The 19375-nt window shown below is 44.3% G+C and overlaps 1 protein-coding gene across 2 annotated transcripts; it reads left to right on the plus strand.

Annotated features, from left to right (window-relative positions):
• The first annotated feature begins 319 nt into the window (after positions 1-319).
• On the plus strand, positions 320-19069 carry PSEN2 (presenilin 2). 2 transcript variants are annotated; one of them, XM_053938501.1, is made up of 11 exons: positions 320-387; positions 5580-5775; positions 6499-6728; positions 7580-7721; positions 8582-8649; positions 9437-9657; positions 10482-10580; positions 12271-12351; positions 13922-14041; positions 14540-14658; positions 16634-19069. In XM_053938501.1, the coding sequence occupies exons 2-11, from the start codon at positions 5632-5634 to the stop codon at positions 16787-16789; spliced, it is 1380 nt and encodes a 459-aa protein (XP_053794476.1). In that variant the 5' UTR covers positions 320-387; positions 5580-5631; the 3' UTR covers positions 16790-19069. The 2 variants fall into 2 exon arrangements, with proteins under 2 accessions (XP_053794476.1, XP_053794475.1); XM_053938500.1 differs by lacking the exon at positions 320-387 and adding an exon at positions 5131-5179.
• The last annotated feature ends 306 nt before the right edge of the window (positions 19070-19375 follow it).

Here is a 19375-nt window from a genome sequence, read left to right on the forward strand (position 1 = left end):
ACTGGGCCTTCAGCAACATGGTTTAGTGGAAGGCTCCAAGCCTTCCACTAAAAGGGGTTGGCACTGGATGACCTTCACGGCCCCTTACAACTCCGGCTAACCCGGGCCTGCGCCTGAGCCGGGGCACCGCCCGCACCAGCCCCACCATGGCGGCGCCACCGCCTCACAGGCGGCCACCGGGCACCGGGCGGGCGGGGACAGCCGCCTTCCCATTGGCCGAGCCTCGTCCCGTTCTTCTCTTCTATTGGAGGAGAGCGGCTCGTAGGCGGGGACAGTCGCTGAACGACGGCTGGGGCGGCGAATGGGCGGGCGCGGCCGTCCCTCCCGGCCGGCGCTGGGGCGGGAGCCAATGGGAGCGGCGGGGGGCGCGCGCGGTGCCGGGAGCAGGTAAACAGCGGGGCCGGCCGGGGCGCGGGGCCGGGATGGGGCTGCGGGATCGGGATCTTCTGCCGGCAGGATGCTGCAGGCTGTGGGTGGGGCGGGACGGGCCAGGCCAGGCCTCGCCTCGCCTCGCCAGCCGCCGGCGTTCGCGCGGGGTCTCGGGGTCGCCGCGCTCCCAGAGCTGCCTGTATCTCTGTGTGTATATACGTACATATGTATGTCCTTATATAGGTGCATATTATATATAAAAAAATGACATATTTCCATGTGTGTTTGTGTATGTACGTGCGTTAAAATGACTGTATACCTATTTCTCCTGGGCGGTGGCGGCGTATCCCGGCTTTCATTTGGAAGCGCCTGCGGCGCACCTTCAGAAGCAGCCAGATCTGCGTTCAGAAGGGCAGCTGGGGAGCAAGAACATCTGCATGGGAGCTCCTCCGGCCTCTTGCAAAATCTCTACCTGGCGGGGTAGCGCTTGTCTCGGGTTTTTTTTTCCCGCTTTTCTTTAATGCTTGTTGTCGGTGTCTCGGGCCGGGCTGGCCGTGCACCTTGGATGCGCAGGGACTCAGCCCAGCCCCGCTGTGTACCTGTGTCCCCTCGCGGGCCCAGGGGAAAGCAGCCACTCGGCCAGGACACAGGAACTCAGCCCCAGCACAGGCGTCCTTGGGTGTCCCCGAAGTGTCACCCTGCTGGCTCTGATGCCCTCAGCAATATTGGGACCAATGTGAGCTACTGCTCCCGCATGAGGAGTGTGAGCCGGGCTTTGCGGCGTTACTTGTGTGAGTAGTTCCGCAGGGCTGTGACAGTAGCTGGGCTTTGAGGCGTTACTTGTGTGAGTAGTTACGCAGGGCTGTGGTGCCTTTGTGCTGTGCAAGGAGTTGGCCGATAGAGTATTCAGGCTCAGTGCTGGCAGAATAATCCTTCTAACCCTCTCCTTCTGACCCTCTCTGATTTCAGCTCTGCCAGCAGAATCGCCCTTTGGGGCTACGTCCTGTGCCTTTCTTGTGGGACAAGAGAAAGTAGTGCTAGTTCAGCCACAATGAATAAAGAAAGATACAAATCTTTACAACTTCCCATAGCACATTTTTTTGTTATTTTTGTGATTGGGGGCTGAAAGTGAGTGGTATTTGTGTTCCTGATACAGTGTGTTCCAAGTCCCCTGTCATTTTAGCAGCACGCCCATTCTGACTTTATTTATCGGCAAGAACACGAAAATCTTTCCTCCTAATTTTGGCCCCACCACTTCTGATTTCTTAAAAGTTTATTTTCTTCTCTTCATATTTATCAATAGCAGTGGTTGCTGCAGCCAAAACTTAAGAGAACATCAGGCTGTCAGTATCATCCCAAAGCTTTCTCTTGATCTAAATATAGCAAAGAAAATACATTTTTCTTAATCTAATTGCCATCAAAGAGAATTATATGGATAAGAAGGAATTTTAACTGTCAAGTGGATAATTAAGTATTTTGCCAGGCTATAGCAGCTGTTCTGTGCTGTATATTGTAGTGGTATTATTTGTGATGGATGAAATGCAAAGCAAAGGATTTAGATTGTTTGCAGCATGAAAATAAAAGGCAAACTGAAGCTAGATCTTAATGTTAGTGAACTGGCCCAGTTTAATCAAAATCCATAAAGCTGTTTTTTCACAGCTGAGGAAGGAGGTCTCTTGCATGAAGGATATCTGGAAAGAGAATCGGTGACTCCTGCTTCCCTTCAGGATTCACAAGACTGCTGCAAAGCAGGAATAATTGCATTCCCACCTCAGCTCCTCTAAGAAGCACTTACTACTGGCCTAGTTTTTGTCCCCTTTCATTTTTGCCATACAGTTTTGAGAGCTGGGTCATTTTGCTCTTAAGCATTGTATGATTTTTTTTGAGTGGGACCTGATGGTTTGAGAGGCAGAGAGGAGAACCTTGCCTGATATAACTTAGTGCTTCAGTTTGATAATGGACTGGCACGTTGTTCAATGTAGATCATGCTCTAAAGCTTTCTGTGAATACACATACAGCTTACATTTATCTCACTGCTCCATGTTTTCAATTCCTGAGCTGTCCTTCCCCCTTTTTCAGCTCAGCCTAGAAAAACAGTCAATATGCACAGACGTGTTTGCTGTCATGAGCATGAGTAGGAAAGAAGGCTCCCTTGCTTTCCATTGTGGTGTATGCAGCATCCTTTTGGCAGGCAGAAATTATTTCCACAAGGCCCTTTTCCTTAGTTTAAGTAGTGAAATGAGACCGGAAAACAGTATGGCTTTGTAACACCCCTGTCTTAGCTGCCTAGTGCTCTGTGGCTCCCTTTTTGTTTGTCAAGCAAGTCCCTGGCTTTCAGTTCTTTCCCTCTGCTCAGCCCAAAGGGGGCTGTGGTGCTGGGCACGTGTGTGAGAGTGACCAGGGTGGTCCTTCCTCCCCTGGAGGACAGATTGCTCAAACCACAGCTCTCTCAGGCAGCCAGCACAGTCTTGGTGCCAGTTCAAAGTGCACCTCTGATGAATAAATAGTGGCATTAGACAAAATCCCTGCTGGGTCTGTGGTGAGGCAGAGGGGGAGAGCCAGTGTTCCTGCCCCTGTAAACCATGCTTAGGCCCCTGCTTAGGTAAGAGCCACAAAGCCACATTGCCAAGGGTTTTGCAGACCTGAGGTGAGGCTGCTTGTCTGCCAGCAAGCAGAGGGCTTGACACCTTAAGGCTCAATCCTGCTGGAAGGGGGATGCACAGTGCTCTGTATTCCTGGTGTGGGCATTGCCACTGGGGCTGCTCCCATAGCCACCCTCGAGGCCAGCCTTGCTGGGACCTGGCTCTGTGACAGCAAAGGAAAACTGGTGCCTCACTGCGTTTTCAAAAGCAGGACACAGCTGATGAGCACCTGGTGTTGGCAGCAGAGAGTTGGAGGGTGGTGAGACAACCCCTTTGGCAGGACAGTTTAGATCAATCTAAGGCAGCTGTGACTTCAGTGTCTGCCATAGGAGCTCCTGTAAAGTCTGGGATCCCGTGGGGTGTGTTTGTGTCAACCCTCACTGGAAGCACATCTGTATAAACATGGGACAGTGAAGCTGTATTCAGGTCTGAATCTGCTTGCTGACCAGAAGTATCATGGCACCTTTGCATGTCCATATCCTTGTTGGGGCAGCATAGGAGAAAATGTGCTTAAAATTGTATTTCAGCATGAGTTTATTTCTTCCCATGTAACTGTGAAGGTTAGTAATTGGCACAGTGGTTTTGCTATTGGTTCAACTCCTCCAGTGGGCATAACTAGGGTATTGAAAGTAGGCTAATGGGCTGTCCCTTCAAAGTCCTCTGCAGAATTGCTCTCTTTATGTAGCAAAAATTATTTCTTAAATAATGTGAGAAAAAGTTCTTCAGTATTTTGATTGGGTTGTTGAAACCTAAGTATTGGTTTCAAACTATCAGCAAATAAAGCTTTATTTATTTCCTCCCTGGTCTCTGGCATGAGCAGAAGGTTTGAGAGTTATTTAAATCCCATAGGTCACAGATCCTGTGGCATGCATAACTTATCCTGTTCCTAATCCAGAAGTATGTCGTGATAGAATGGTTGGGGATCTGACTTCTTTAAAGACCTAAATCCTAGAACTGGAGTGGATTCTAGTGTCCCAGGTGTAAATTGTGAGCCCTCAGGTGCTCAGTCATAAGAGTGTGTTAAGTATCCAGAGAGGAGATCTTGTTCTCTGTAAGGAATAAGCACCCAAGTGTTAAGCAGCTCACTCGGTAAGAGCATGGGATTACTATGAAGCTGACAGGCCTGGTGTGAGGGTTAGCCCTGCTTCTGTTTCCCATAGCTGTACCACTTTTATCACCAAAGGAGGAACAAAGTGATATAAAAAAACAAGAGAAGCCAGGGGAGGAGCAGATGTCTGAAAAATGTTTCACTTGAGTGGATTGAGGTAATGTTCTAAAATTTCTTGAAGGTCCAGATGTGTTGAGGAGGCTGTGAAAGAAAGCGGGGGGGTTCTCCTTCTTCTCCCTCTTTCCTTCCTCCAAAGAGAATTTCAGTTTCTTTAGTGAGAAGAAAGAATATCTCACAGATCTTCAAAGTATATACTCTGATGTCAGGGTGTGCTGGTTGGGCTCTGAATGTATGATTCAGATTTAAGTGACTGTGTCCAAATCACGTGGCTTCTTCAGCTTCCTCTTCTATTTCCTGAGACACAGGAGCTTGGGTAAGGTTCTGTTGAGGAGAGTTGTTGTGATAGATATAACTGCTAACAATGCATTAGAGCTATGGTTTTGCTTGTGGACAAATGGCTGAGTATCAGAAAGTAATTAATTACTTGCTTTGTTAAGGTGACTTAATAAATGGTAAAAGGAATTTTCCTATTAGTTGCATTTATAACTTCATGAAATCCCGATTTTAAGGCTGTTCTGCTGTATTCAGGGCAGTGCACCTTCTCCCTCTGGTGCCTAGAAAGAAGAGCTGTTCCTTTCCTTTCTGCACTCTGTCACTGCTTTGCCTGTTTTTCTGCTTAGCAGTAGATGAAAAGAGGCCAAGCATTTCTAGCCCCCACATTTATTCTCCGTGGTTTTGCCCATCCAATTAGTTTTGCTTTTAATCACAAGACAACATAAGGAAAAGCCCACAAGTGGCTCTCCTGAGGAGACAGGCATTTCCCTTGCTATGCAAACCTCTTAATCAGCAAAGAGAAGCACTGCTAATAAAATTCATCTGGTTAATAAACAGTCATAAGGCAGCATGTAGCTCCTGATTAGTGCCTTATGTAAAGCTGAGGCTCCAGGTTACTGAGAAACTTCTGCTCCTTGCTGATGCTCACGGGAGTGTTGTGTAAGAGGTGAGCTCTCTGACAGGCAGCCAGTGTGTGAGGTGAAGCTGTGTCTGGCTCCTGCCAAACAAACACTGAGCACTGAGAAACCTCCTTTGTGGAAGGTAAGGTGTACTGATGGGAGAGGGGAAATAGAGGCAGCAAGTGTGAAAGCTGTGGTAAAGATAAAGTAAGTTTCTTCAGTGCTGCATTTTGCTGATATCCGTGCCTGCAGCAGTCCCAGTGACTTCAATTGAACGGATTGTCATGCCTGGGTGAGGGCAGGATAAATCTGCTGTTGGGAGGAGATGGAGCTGCATGGTGTGCTGGAGCCTCCCTGCTGAAATCTGCTGAATCCTCTTCAGACTTTCAGTTATTTGCAGTGTGGTGTTCACTGTTTTCTTCCCCTCTGCTCTGCTTGTCCCCACAGCCTTAAGTAGTACTTGGCCGTGCCCTCCTGAGTGCTCCCTTGGGAAGCGGCGATGATCACGTTCATGAACAATTCGGACAGCGAGGAGGAGCCCTGCAATGAGAGAACATCCCTGATGTCTGCAGAGAGCCCTCCAGTACCCTCCTACCAGGATGGCCTGCAAGCCTTGGAAGCAGGGGAAGCACAGGCACACAGGGTAGGTGTGTGTCCCTCATGGGGAATGAGGACATGGGGTGTGGTGGCAGAAGTAGTCCTGCTACCCCTCAATCCCTCCTACCAGACTGGATTCTAGGATTGGCTTTGGTGTTGTTTCCCTGGTGTCACTCTCAGGCAGCAGCAGCACTGCCTGTTGCCATTTCCTCCACTCTGACTTTTTCCCCATTTTTATCTCCATATATTCTCCTCCCTTTTCCTTCCTTTTGGTAAAGACACAGGCTTTTAATCAGGACCTGATGCACATATGCTTGTTGCAGGATATCCTTTTTAGCCTTCTTGTTTTGCCAAATACCCTTTGTCTGCTCTGGTCAGATGCAGCTAATGTTAGAACAGAATCTAGTCCAGCTGCCAGCAAAGCAGCAGGATAAAGCAAGCACAGCATTGCTGAGAGAGGAGGAACATGTCAAGCTTTTGTCACCTCAGATTACGTATTTTCTGTCTCGTTCTGGGCATCTTGCCCTTCATGTGTCTGTCTATATATGTGCATTTGAAGAGGTCCTTATGTACTCATGGAATTGGTTTAAAAACACCATTGCAACCTGTTTGCAATGGAATTTAATGGAATTTCTAATTGTATTGGTCAGTTGGTATCTTTCTATTAGGACTCAGCTGCTATTCTGTGGTGGCCTACAGCAGCCTTGTGAGATATGATTAAACACAAAGAAAAGAAGCATCTTGCACATTTGCAAATATTTCTTTTCAGAAGAGGCGAGCAGGCAGCAGCCGTGGCGTGAACAATATCGCTGGTGGAGAAATGTCTGGCTCGGGTGTTCCAGTGAGAGAAAGCGCCCTGGAAAATGAAGAGGAGGAGCTGACTCTGAAATATGGAGCAAAGCATGTAATCATGCTCTTTGTGCCTGTCACCCTTTGTATGATTGTTGTCGTCGCCACCATAAAGTCAGTGCGCTTCTATACGGAGAAAAACGGGCAGCTGTAAGTGGGGTCTGCAAACAGCCTGAGCATGTGGGACCCCCTGCTCCACACACACGCTCTGTGCATGCAGAGTGCTCCCTTGGCAGGCTGGGAGAACCTTTACACACGTAAAGGTGGCTGTAGAAACATACAGAGAGCTTACTGAAGTATGCTATGTTCACCTGTGTAAGTTTTTCCCATACCTGCATTACACTGATCTGTTAGCACTGGCATTTAGGGTGCCCTGAGTGAGGCCTGTGAGCAGCATAATAATGAAGCTGCTTCATTCTGCAGCAGAAAAGGCCCAGGCTGAACTCCTAGACTGTTCACTCACTAGCTGGCAGCAATCAGGGAATAGCATGTTCATTTGGATGAGTGTCTCATTTCCTGGTGATATTTCTGGTTCCTAAAGACTCATGGTGTGGGTACGTAATTGCATCCAGCTCCTGCTGACAGTGCCTGGCTCCTGGGGCCTGGCTCCCGGGGCTGTAACTGTGCTTCACATATGGCGTGGAGAGAGGGGGACTGTGGTCCCTTGAACGGAATCAAAGGAACAAAATGGGGAAGGGTGTAGTAGGGTGGTGAGAAGGGATAAAAGAGTCCAAGACTCTCCTACCAAGTGTGGAAAGAAAGGGTGTCCCCATTTCAGAACAGCACTTGGGAACCCAGCTGCTCTCTAAGAACGTGCTTTTGATAGAGACCACTAATCTTTAGTTGATAATTAACTTGAGCCCAGCCTACATCTCATGTTTGCTGTCCTTGGCAGTCCTACCTCCCTTTCTTTCCCACACACAGAGAGGTCTGGTTTTATCTGGCACAGATAGTTGGAAGAGAATATCTATACTTTATATGGCTTTTGCTTTATCCTGCAGGATCTACACCCCTTTCAGTGAGGACACCCCATCTGTGGGCCAGCGTCTCTTGAACTCGGTGTTGAACACCATCGTAATGATCAGTGTCATTATTGTAATGACCGTGTTCCTAGTGCTGCTCTATAAATATCGCTGCTACAAGGTAAAGCACTCATGGCACAGCCTTTTCCACCTCTGTGCTGTGAGCCTGGGATCAAATGGGCCTTGCATGGCAGTGAGAAACACAGCCACTGCAATGGCTCATCCTCATCTTGGGCACAGCAGGAATCATACTGTGCAGAAGTTTTCGTCAGTAGTGATGGAGCTGTGGCTCTGAATAGGCTTTGCTATTATTTTGTCACTAATGGCAGGCCTTTAAAAACAAGGTCTGCTACTTTGTGTTAGTCAGGTCTGAGTCTTCTGCATCTGATCCAAATGTTTTGCCATTTGTACTTTTGGACTAAGTTGTACTATTTACTGTGAATACCTTCTATTAAGACATTTCACACAAGCTTTGTGGGAATTGGTATTATTTCTGCCTGTGGAAGCTATTGTAGAAGAGCAGAAGGCTTGAAGGGAAAGGCACATTCAGGTTCTCTGGTGCTCAGGGAATTCTTGCATGTGGTACCAGCCCAGCATTTGAGCTCTGTCCATTCCTGCTGTTTAAACTTATCCCAAAGACAGAGTTTATTTTACAGCCTTGGGCAAACCCTTCCTCCTTCCTAGCAAACAAAAAGAATGTGCTCACCTGTATGAGCTAGCAATCTGTCTGAATACCCATGAAAATGCTTAGGCCAGAGACTGAAATAAACCCAAACCAGCTAAAACCCTAAGCGACAGAATACAAAATGAGAGTGGGAGAACTGAGAGGAACCGGTTGTCCCTCCTCCTTCACTGACCATAGGGAAGGCAGGGTCTTTGGACACTGGAGGAGGAGTGCAGAAGGAGGCTATTGGGCAGCAGTTCTGTGACCTGTGCAGGGGTACAGCCTCTACAATCACTGTCTCTTCTTGCCCTTGATAGTTCATCCATGGCTGGCTGATCCTGTCCTCCCTGATGCTGCTCTTCCTCTTTACCTACATATACCTCGGGTAAGTGGGAATGGTGCAGGTAACCTGGCAGTTCAGGGCTCCTTCACCTCTTTGCTGAGAATACCCACTTTGAACAAGGAAAGGAATCTCTCCCCTTCTCCAAATGGACATTTAAGTGCTGTTAGAAGAAGATAGCTTTCTTTTTTAAAAGCTGGAAAAGAAGATCTTTAATAGTCAATGCTCAATTTTACAAAAATCGCTGGGAAGTGATACCGTGAGCATGAAATGAACAGGCTGAATCTTGTGGTACAAAGGCCCTGGATTGAGAAGCATGAGGAAAGGCACTTTATGTGCTCTGATTTGTCTTGTTTCTTAGACAACATTGTTTCTAGCTCATTCCCTTAGCTCCCAGCTCAGGTGAAAGGAAACTTTCAACTTGGTGACATTTGCTACGACATTTTCATTTTTAACTGTGAGCAAATTTCACCTCGTGGGATGACACTGACAGGATATCTTTGCTGTAGACAGTCATGTAGCCACAGGCCTATGCTCATTTAAGACTTCAAATCCTGCCTGCTCAAACCCTTGGAATTGTTGTTGAGCTGAAGACTGAGGCAGTGTGGTGATGGCCTGTAACACAGCACATCCATCTCATGCAGGAGGAACAGAGCTCAGAGCAGCCAAGTAGCCAAAGGGCATGTTCCCCTTTCATGATGAGAGTTAGTCTATTCTGCTTCCTCCTGGTGTAGCTGGGGGCTTTTTTTGTTTAACTACAGCCTTACTTTTTGTTTAACTTTGCATGTCACTTGCTTTCACTGCTTAGCTAAATTTTCTTGTGATATTCCAGTGAAGTATTGAAGACGTACAACGTGGCCATGGATTATCCCACTCTGTTCATAGTCATCTGGAATTTTGGAGCTGTTGGAATGATTTGCATCCACTGGAAAGGTCCCTTGCAGCTCCAGCAAGCTTACCTCATTATGATCAGTGCTCTAATGGCATTGGTGTTCATTAAATATCTACCTGAGTGGTCAGCATGGGTGATTCTAGGTGCAATCTCCATCTATGGTAAGTCTGGGTTGTGACTCTCAAGGTGTGGCTCCTGGAGAGGTTGCTCTGTGGCAATCTCAGGACTCTCTGTGTTTTTTTCAAAAAAACCCCAACTTTATGGTGCTAAAAGCTTTAGAAAGTGACAGATGGCAACTTAATTTGACTCCCTGCCTTGTCTCTTGCTAATTGTCCGTGTAGGTAGTGTACCTCAGCCAGGTCTTTCAAAGTGGATCACCAAGTCAGGGAAGGACTGAACCTCACCTAACTGCATGGTAGATGTGGCTGGATTTTTATCAGTAGCAGACCTGACAGTCTTGCAGGTTTTGTTTATTGTTATCAAGAGATCATGGATTTTGGTATAAGTTTCAAGAGAACCTGCAGAACAAGAGGGAGGAGATCTGATGGAGGAGAGAGGGGAGGCAAAGAGGTACTGGAGTGGAGGCCTTCCTTCATGTGAAACACAGAGCCAGTGTACGTAGCGATGGATTGTGGAACATGAACAAAGCACCCCCACTCCTCCTCTAATTAAATTTAACATCTCAGTGAAATGCTGCCATCAGCTTTCAAAGAACTCATGTGGTATTCTCAAGAGGCATTTTATAGGATTAGTGCAGTGAAAACTCTTATTATTACATTAAGGCTTGGAGACGGTATTTTAAGTGAACAACACTTTCAGGGACTAGAACAGCTAGAGTTATGCAAAGTGGTGGAAAGAGACATTCAGGAAATCATCTGGTTAATATGGATAGATGTAAATTTGAGGGGAGGATATCTTCTTAAAGATAAAGAATGTAAAATACGCATGACAGTTCAAGATGAGATTGGTCCTTTTCTTTCTGCAGATCTGATGGCTGTTCTCTGTCCCAAGGGGCCACTGAGAATGCTGGTAGAAACTGCGCAGGAGAGAAATGAGCCCATTTTCCCTGCATTAATTTATTCCTGTGAGTAAGATTACAATGTTAACATTTTTAGCCAGATGAAGCTCTATTAAACTATGTGTCAAAGCAAAGAGCACTGTCTTAGCTACTTTCTTGCTTTAAGAATGGTGCCCAATTATGTTCTGGAATTTGTAGCAGACCTTGTTTATCAGTTACAATGTTGTTAACTCTAATTATAGGAGGAGCCTTGTGAACCTGGATGTTCAGAAACAGATTTATCCTTTCATGAATATAGTGTAGAATATAGCTCTTTTTTTCTGCACACAAAACCCTGTGTGAGGTGGGCAGCAGTCTTTGCCAAGTTTTGTGATGAGGTGATGCTCACTCAATACATTTATTCATGCCCTCTGTACTGTACAGATGGCAGTGCTTAGAATGTATTTGCTTTATTGTTCATTGTTTGGATCCTCACTTTGCAAAGGGCTCCTTGAAAGTACTGCTCTGCAAACAGAATCCGTCATCTCTCCCCTTTCTTGGGCTGTTTGACTACCATGGTGTCTGGTGCCCTAGTCCAGAGGTATCCACGTGCCTAAGATAAGATTGTTGGAAGGGAGAAGACTCAACACTCATGGGACCTGAACTCAAGTGGACCTTCATGGACCTCAGTGACTTTTTCATTACATCACTTGGAAGATGAAGGGTTACTCCCAAATGTTTGGTGCTAAGCTGAGGATGCCTACACTCTGGTTTTTTTTTTTTTTTTTCTTCATCAAGCATTTAATGTTATATAAATGCTTTTATGTGTTCCAAGCAGAGTTTCAGGTCACCTGAGGTGCCTTCTCTTTTACAGGAGATTCTGTTACACTGACCTGAAACAATCTAGGTGAAGTCTCTCACATGCTTCAGTTAACAAACAAGAGCTTCCCTAAAGGAGAATGCAGTTCAGCAAATAATAAATACTGAACAAAAAGTTCTTGTGCAGAATGTCAGTGTCTCCATTGCAAGACTACATTCTGTGGCTCCCTCTAGATGCAAAAACATCACCTAGGCTGAGCTCATCATGGAATAGCAGGCACTGTGTTTGCTTTGGCTTATTTTGTTTAGCTTAGCTGCTATAAAATCAGGGAGACTTATGCACACTTAAATAAAAAGCTGATTTGAGTTCCCTTCTGCTGATTTTGGAATTGTTTGTATTCCTTTTCAGTTTAGGGATCCCAAGAATAAACCCCCAAACATCAGTTGCTATTGGAACCAAAACAGAAATATACAATATTTTGACAGGATGGAGCCACAACAGGCAGAGAGAAAACTTGCATTCTGACAACTCTTGTAATCCCTCACTTCTGTGCTGTACCTTTAGCAGAACATGAGTAAGCTGTGTTAGTTGACCTCTGGTTACCTTTTGTATTACCATCATTCCCTGGGAAATTGTTTTCTTTGAAGAGAAGAGCCAGAAATCAGGAAGAAACCAAAGGAGTTGAGGACCCTGGTTCTGGAATTTTGCTTTCTTTAATCCACAGAGAAGATTATATTGACTCTTAGCTACTTGTGCGCTGGGACTTTCTAAAAACTGAATGGATGCATTGCCTTGGCTTTCTCCCACCTTGTTGTCTCAGTGTCTAGGGAAACCAACTGAGTGTTTTAAAGCATTTACAGAGGCAAGGGTTTGTATTTTTAGGGACAGCTAAATACTTATTTCTTCTGAGCTATAGTGGCCAATGTTTTATGCAGCTGATTACTTTCTTTCTTCCAGCTGCTATGATGTGGACAGTTGGAATGGCAAAGCCAGTCACAGCAGCAAGAGGACCAAGTCAGCAGCAGACATGGGATGCAGGTTTGTTTGCATGTCTCTCTCCTATATAGAGCACTGTCCTACAGAAATAATAAATATGTTTGAGACTGAATGTAAACATAAGCCCCCAAATCCTGACGGATTAATTTTTTTCAGTGTTGTTACTTGCAGAACTCAGTGATGTTCATAAACCTGCTGTTAGGACTGGTAGCAAAGATGAGCAGATTGTGTAGGAAGTTCCAGTAAAAGGTCACTTTTATTTTAAAAAACCCCAAACAAACAACAACTCAAAGAGAATTGTCGTTCAACTCACATCTTCAGTGTACTGAAGTCAAAGCTGAAAGTGGACTAGTGAGGGGTTATATTTTTCCATACTGTGAATGGTAAAGTACAACATAGGCTCCTAAATACAATACTGATGAGCTGGTGAACTTCAGTGTTGCATTCAGACCAGTGCCATGGAGCACCTCTCTGTAAGTACAATATGGCTCACCCTGCTAAAGAAAATAAATGTTTTTACCCTTGGGTAAAGCCTTGTGTTAAGACAGTTACCCACCAGCAGCTTTTGTGATTCAAGTTTACATTGTAGCTGGTTCTGCAGCAATTTGCTTGCCATTGCTTTTGTCTTCTTAGATGCAAAGTAAATTGCAGTTTTAAGGTGATTGAAAAAAATCTTACGTGTGGTTTTGGGAGGATTTCCCATCTAGCCCTGTTGCATTTCAGAGATGACAGTACTTTTGAATGTTAAGGCAATAAATGTGTGCAAAGGCTGGATAACTGAAAATGCTACTTATTTCAGGATGAAGCAGCTGACATACCAAAGAATGACAGGGACACAATCCTGCTGTGAAATGGGGCACAGAGCAGGAACAGACTACATGCTGAGGGGTACAGAATGCTCTGTGGAAGCTCTGTGTCCCAGATCAGTCTGCTTGCACCTGCAAGCAGCAGCAACCTGTCAAACTGACATGGACTGAAGAGTTTGTAGGAGCTTCTGAAAAATAGGAATTGTCAGATAAAGTCATATATGACAGACTGGCTGCTTCTGAAAGTACTGCCAAAGGCTCTGTCAGATGTGCTTTAATAGAGGGGGGAAAAAAGTTAATTTGTGAACAATGAAATGTGTCCGCTTTCTACATGTGAACAGTCTCCAAGAACGTCAGTGTGACTCAGGACTTCTCTCACAAATGGCAGTCCTCTTAGTCATCCATTTTGGTTATATGACTGGTTAGGGAATACCTGAGCACCTCCACCCCAAAGGTATAACACTGTGGGAATGCACATTTAACGTCAGTGGGTTTGCCTTGTCATTCTGGCCTGTGCAGAGCAATGATAGGTCTGTATACATGCTCACTTGTTAAAGCCATTGAGCTCCTGAGTGGCTGCCAGAGATTTTCCCTCAAAGCCACTAAATGTCTCTGCTTAACTGCTCCTGATGTGGAGGAGACAAAGGGCTTACCCACTTCAGGGCAGCTTCACAGGAGTGTGGATTGCATCGTCTAAAACATATTATAAACGTAGCTGTTTCTTGTGATTATTTTTTTTTTCTTTTTCTTTTTTTTTTCTTTTTTTTTTTTTGTAATCCATTCTTGGCCTGTTTTTTGGAATCAAGCTGAGGATGGGAGACAACACCTCAGGAGCCCTTCACATGCAGAGTCTCAGATGTCAGAGACGAGGAGTCCTGTTCCAACCCGCCCCGCCACTTCTTTAGAGGAGCTTGAGGAGGAGGAAAGTAAGAGAAGCTTTATATGTCAGAGCCTGACATTTTTACTCTTTGTGGCTAACACTCTGTTACCTAGTTTGGTCTAATCACAGTTAATTTGAATAGTTGTGCTTGCTGAGCAATGAAGGTCTTGATTCTGACTGTGTATTACCTCTTGCTGCTGCATAATTTGTTCTGGGATTGTGATTCCAGTGACATCTGTTGGCTACATGTACAATTTAAACAGTTCCTTTTTCCCTTTGACTCCTGTCCTTCTCTGTCCTTGTGCTTCCTCAGCTGATTCATTTGTAAAGCAGCCCAGGGAAGCACCTCAGAGAATGAGAGAGAACAAAGCAATTAGTGGGAAGAGGGGCTGGAAGTCTCAGGCTCCTCAGGAATGTGTGGGTCCAGGTTGGTAGCCAGGACTAGAAACCTTTACCTGCTCCCCAGGGGACAAGAATTCGTTCAGGAGGAAGCAAAACAGGAGGCTGAGAGTTAACACTTGCTTTCTTTTTCCATTTCTTTCAGGGGGTGTGAAGCTGGGCCTTGGAGACTTCATATTTTACAGCGTGCTTGTTGGGAAAGCAGCTGCCACAGCTAGTGGAGACTGGAATACCACACTGGCCTGCTTTGTAGCCATTCTCATAGTAAGTGAGCAGCTTTTAAAAGCTCTGTCACACCCTGTTCAGCACAGAATTGTTGCCAGAAGTACCAGCAGCTGAGCACTGCTGAATCAGTCCAGGTAATCTGCTAGGTATTTAGGAATACTCTGTCTCTAGGCTTTAGACAGCCGCTGCAGCAGAATGATCCAGGCTCATCAGAGCAGAGCCAAGCGTGGATATGGTGGGGGTGAAACAGCCCCAGGGAACTGCTGGTGTGTTTGCTTCAGCCACAAGAGTCAATATTAGGAACTCCATACTGATTAGCAAGTGTAGTTGAAAAGGTTAATGCTGTTATGCTAAGGGGTGCTGATAGATAAGAGGGTGAGGACTTATTCTACTATTTGAATGGGAAAAAAATGAGAAGGAAGACTTAGTTCCTTGGAAATTATCAGTAAGGGCAGATGACTAACATACTGTAGCTGCTAAAGAGTCGGTCCTGCCAGGTCTAATGAAGACACATTGTTAAGCTTCCATCTGAGTGGAAAATAATTACTATGCACTTACTGTTTACCTCAAAATCCTCATGGAAATTAACCAGAAAGACAACAGCAGGATTTTTAGAATGTAAAAGAAAATCGATTGCTGTGTCCTTCTTGGGCCTCTTAGATCCCAAGGACAGTGCAAGTGACTGTCATTTGTGAAGACTGTGCATCAAAAAGCATGAGAACTAGAAATGAGCTGCCTTCACTGGAGTCTGTTCAGTGTAGCTTTCTGACCCCACAGGTCAGAGAAACCCACAGGATCACCAAACTCCATATGCTGCAGTCCAGCATGGGGGGATCCCTTTGCTGGGGGAAATGTTCTTGGTCATCCGTCTTGTGAGGCCACATGCCCCATCCTGTGTCCTTTTTGGTGCTGTTAAAGCTTGTTCCATCTCCTTCTGCAGTTTCATAATCTTGCTGCTACGTGGCTTTCTGGTTCCCAAAAATGCCCCCCCAGTTTCCCAGCAGTAAGCACATCTTAAAAGGGATATGAGATTTAAAGAGCAGGTGTAGGCCAGATATGGTCCCTGTGAGAATAAGAACAGAACTACAGGCTCAGGTAGATTGTGAACAAGCTTGCAATCTAGAAACACTGATTAAAAAAAAAGAATATAAAAAATCCTGTCTGCTGATCTTTAGCTAGTGGATATTTTTGGAGCCCAGTGTCTTTGAAGTTTTGTCATCATGGAAGAATTAAAAAGGGTTCTGATAAGAGAAGGAATCTCGAGGTACTTAGCCACAGTATCTACCCAGAAGATACGAGATCTTCCTCACATGCTCCAAAGAGCGGATCTTAGCCTGCAATCCAGGTAAAACCAGAACTCACCCATTGTAATAAGCAATCCAGCCAAAAGAACAGCAGTGGATATTTGATTTGGTTTTGGTTTTTTTTTTTTTGGTTTTTTTTTTGTTTTGTTTTTTTTTTTTGGTTTTTTTTTTTGTTTTTTTTTTTTGTTTTGTGGTTTTTTTTTTTGTTTTTGTTTTTGTTTTTTTGTTTTTGTTTTGTTGTTGTTTTGTTTTGTTTTTCTTTCTTTTTTTTACCCTAAGGTACCTTGTAAACTGGGAATGTGTTGTAAGTATTAGAGACCTTCAGTGGAACTCCTATTTTTGCAGGTCACCAGGATTTAAGTGCTTTTTGTCTGCTGGATCGGTACTTCATTCATAATGACATAGAACAAGAGTAAAATAATGTGTAAAGAAGTTACCCTCTCAGGGTCAGCTGTACCTCTGTATTTGCTGTTTATACCACTTTCTCAGCAGAGAGCTGTGCTCAAGATTGCTGAGGAAAAACGTGGCCAACTTGTGTGAAAGATGAAGCTGTGGGCACCTACGTATTCTGTTGCTGGTAGCTCAGGCAGTCTGCAGTGCTCTACAGTGCATTTAGATAATTATCTGTATGTTGGCTTGTTGATGACAGATGTATTTCTGGTTGTCTTACTATTATCTCCTTGTGTTTTTTATTCTGTTCTCTCTGACAGGGTTTATGCCTAACACTTTTACTGCTGGCAGTTTTTAAGAAAGCACTGCCTGCTCTTCCCATCTCCATCACCTTTGGCTTGATCTTCTACTTCTCGACAGACAACCTTGTGCGACCTTTCATGGACACCCTGGCCTCCCACCAGCTGTATATTTAGAAGAAGTGGGAGTTAGAGGATTCTTTTTCAAGCTTTGCTGTGAAGTATGGTACAATGTTTGGAATAGGTCAAAGTTTTTACACTTAGTGCCATATATTTGTAAGGAAAACACTAATTCCTTGATATGCTGTGTACTAAAAATCTAATAGTTACATGTTGAACTGAGATTTTTCACAGGACTCTTGGTGAAAAGCCTGGCTCCTTGCTGATGTCAGAGTGTTACTTTTATTTTATTTGATGTGCACAGTGGCTGTTGTGAGCACAGAAACCTGTATGTGGCATGGAACACTGGAGAGGTGAGGGGTCTGATCTTCCAGGAGCTAAGTAAGGTGTTTTAGCCCTGGAACTGCAGTCATCTTTTACCATACTCTAGAATTTCTAGGTCTTCACACATTTGAAGTGTTGTGCAAACATGAGGTGCAAGTGATTGGAACAGCACAGCTGGCAGCATGCACAGAGCAGTGTGTGGGCCACTGGAGAAGTAAGGCTGAACTTCCTACGTTGGCTGCTGTGCACACAGCATCTGTTGAAATTGCCCCAAAGGCCCATTTATTCTGACCTTAGTTAGACATGGTGAGCCATGAGGGATCCAGACAGGATGTCAGTGGTGGGATGTTGGAACATCAGGCTCCTGGCTCTGAGCACATCCACCAGTGCAGCAAGCAGCTGATGGAGGCAGGGCTGCCCCTTCCAGCGCATCAGATCCTCAGCGTGTGGGAACAGATACTGCTCTCTCCTCCCAACATTTTATTCTTTAGGAAATATTTTTCTGGGTCATTACTACAATCCTGAAGTGACCCTAAGGTGGAAATGACTGAACAACTCCAGTAAATCAGACCTGTAACTTACTACGTGTGTTTCTGGTCTCATTTCTGTGCATTGTTGTAATACTCCAAAGGAGGATTTACCTTCCCTTTATTAAGAGGTCCTCTCTTAAACTGACTGAGACTTGGTTTACCTAGGTTTTTGTACTGTTTAAAGATTATTTTTTTAATTACAAATATTAAAATAGCTATTTAGTGTCAAAGGACTCTTTTGGAAATATCCAGTCATAGTTTGTATCAAAATATTGGGGTGCAAACTTCAGTCTGTTGTTACATTACTTGTAGGAATAGCTGTACACCGTCAAGTGAGTTCATGAAGAAAATCACAGTGCTTGACGTCAGTAAAAAATACATAGCACAGACTGAACCTTTATGTTTTGTCCACCATTGAAAATAATTTTTCTACTCTTTGAGTCAGTTTTTCAATAGTTGCCAAAGTTCTGTGATTCTTTCTTTTCCTTTTACTTGTGTCTGTTACTCAAACAAGCTCAGTTTTCTTTGACAGCTGATCAGTGTCAGTAAATGTAACATTGTGTGAGAATTTATGAATAATGCAAAGTCATTGAGAGACATAGACCTTAATTTCTGGAAATATTTTTTAGCCAAGGCTTTGAATTACACATTTTTTATGTAGTGCTTTTTCCAGTAGACCTGTTCAAGCTCATCTGTTTTGATATTTAACAAGGACATCACAGGTGATTGAGACTAATTTTTAAAAAGTGCATAAGGCTTTTTACAAGGGGTGTGGGGGTGTGTGTATGTGTCTCTCAATCTGGACAAGTCAGTAACTCTTGCTCTGTGTTAGCTTTTTGTGCTCATTTCTCACATTTGCAATATTTGGACTTAACAACTGTAGACAGAGTTAACTATTACTAAAAGGTATTTCCTTTGGAAATGTAAATCAGTAGAGCTTTGTTTGCTGATTTTTAAGGTTTATGTGAGAGTTGCTTTTTCTATTTGTTTGTTTGTGTTTGTTCTTTTTAACAAAAACATTTATGGGGCCAAATTGGACTAAAATCACTGGGAGACATGATTTTACTTTTTGTATTGCATGGTGTAGAGAGGATATGAATTATTTGTATCTACTGAAAGAAAAATCCTGCTTGGCTTATCAGGGTTGTATTTCTATGAAAGCAGAGTTGATACTTGAAGGAAACTGGGAGGGGAACCTTCACATATTGAAGGATCACCACAGGTTTTCTGCAGATACCTGCTTGCCAAAGACTGGCCTTCCACTTCTGCAATTCTGCAGAACTTAAAAGAATTTTAATTTAAAAGGTAACTGAGCAAGAGATTCTGGCAGTGCAACAGAATGTATTGTCTTGGTGAGTGAAAGGAATATATCATGGATATATTGAAGTGGTTATAATTGTATAAAAGTTCATATGTATTTACTACAAATATATATTTGTGTTTGTGTGTGCATATACACACAGACATGCAAATTTTAAAATTACGTGGAGTGATTTCTCATCTCTTTAGATGTTTTCACCTGTGCATAAAATGAAGTTCTGTTTGTGATGCTAACATTGTGCAGCATGGCCTAAGATGTGAAATGCAGAGGGCAGGATTTACCCTACTCATAGCTGGCTGCTGCATGACATACTGAGTCAGTGACCTGGCAACTCGAATCAGCAAAACATATCTCTGCCTAATGTGTTCATTCACCAGTGTCAACTTGCTGCATGCTCTGAAACAGCACAGCTGCCAGGTACACTGAGGTGACACCATTCTTGATGCTGGTGTCACGCAACATCTGAAG

The sequence above is a fragment of the Vidua chalybeata genome, chromosome 3 (assembly GCF_026979565.1).
Source record: "Vidua chalybeata isolate OUT-0048 chromosome 3, bVidCha1 merged haplotype, whole genome shotgun sequence".
Lineage (NCBI taxonomy): Eukaryota > Metazoa > Chordata > Aves > Passeriformes > Viduidae > Vidua > Vidua chalybeata.

What these genes read in the sequence shown, in the direction of transcription:
- PSEN2 (XM_053938501.1), top strand. Translation starts at nt 5,632, where the DNA reads ATGATCACGTTCATGAACAATTCGGACAGCGAGGAGGAGCCCTGCAAT. An exon ending in ACGGAGAAAAACGGGCAGCT is followed by an intron (nt 6,729 to 7,579) that starts GTAAGTGGGGTC and finishes TTTATCCTGCAG; the next exon opens with GATCTACACCCCTTTCAGTG. An exon ending in GGAGCTTGAGGAGGAGGAAA is followed by an intron (nt 14,042 to 14,539) that starts GTAAGAGAAGCT and finishes CATTTCTTTCAG; the next exon opens with GGGGTGTGAAGCTGGGCCTT.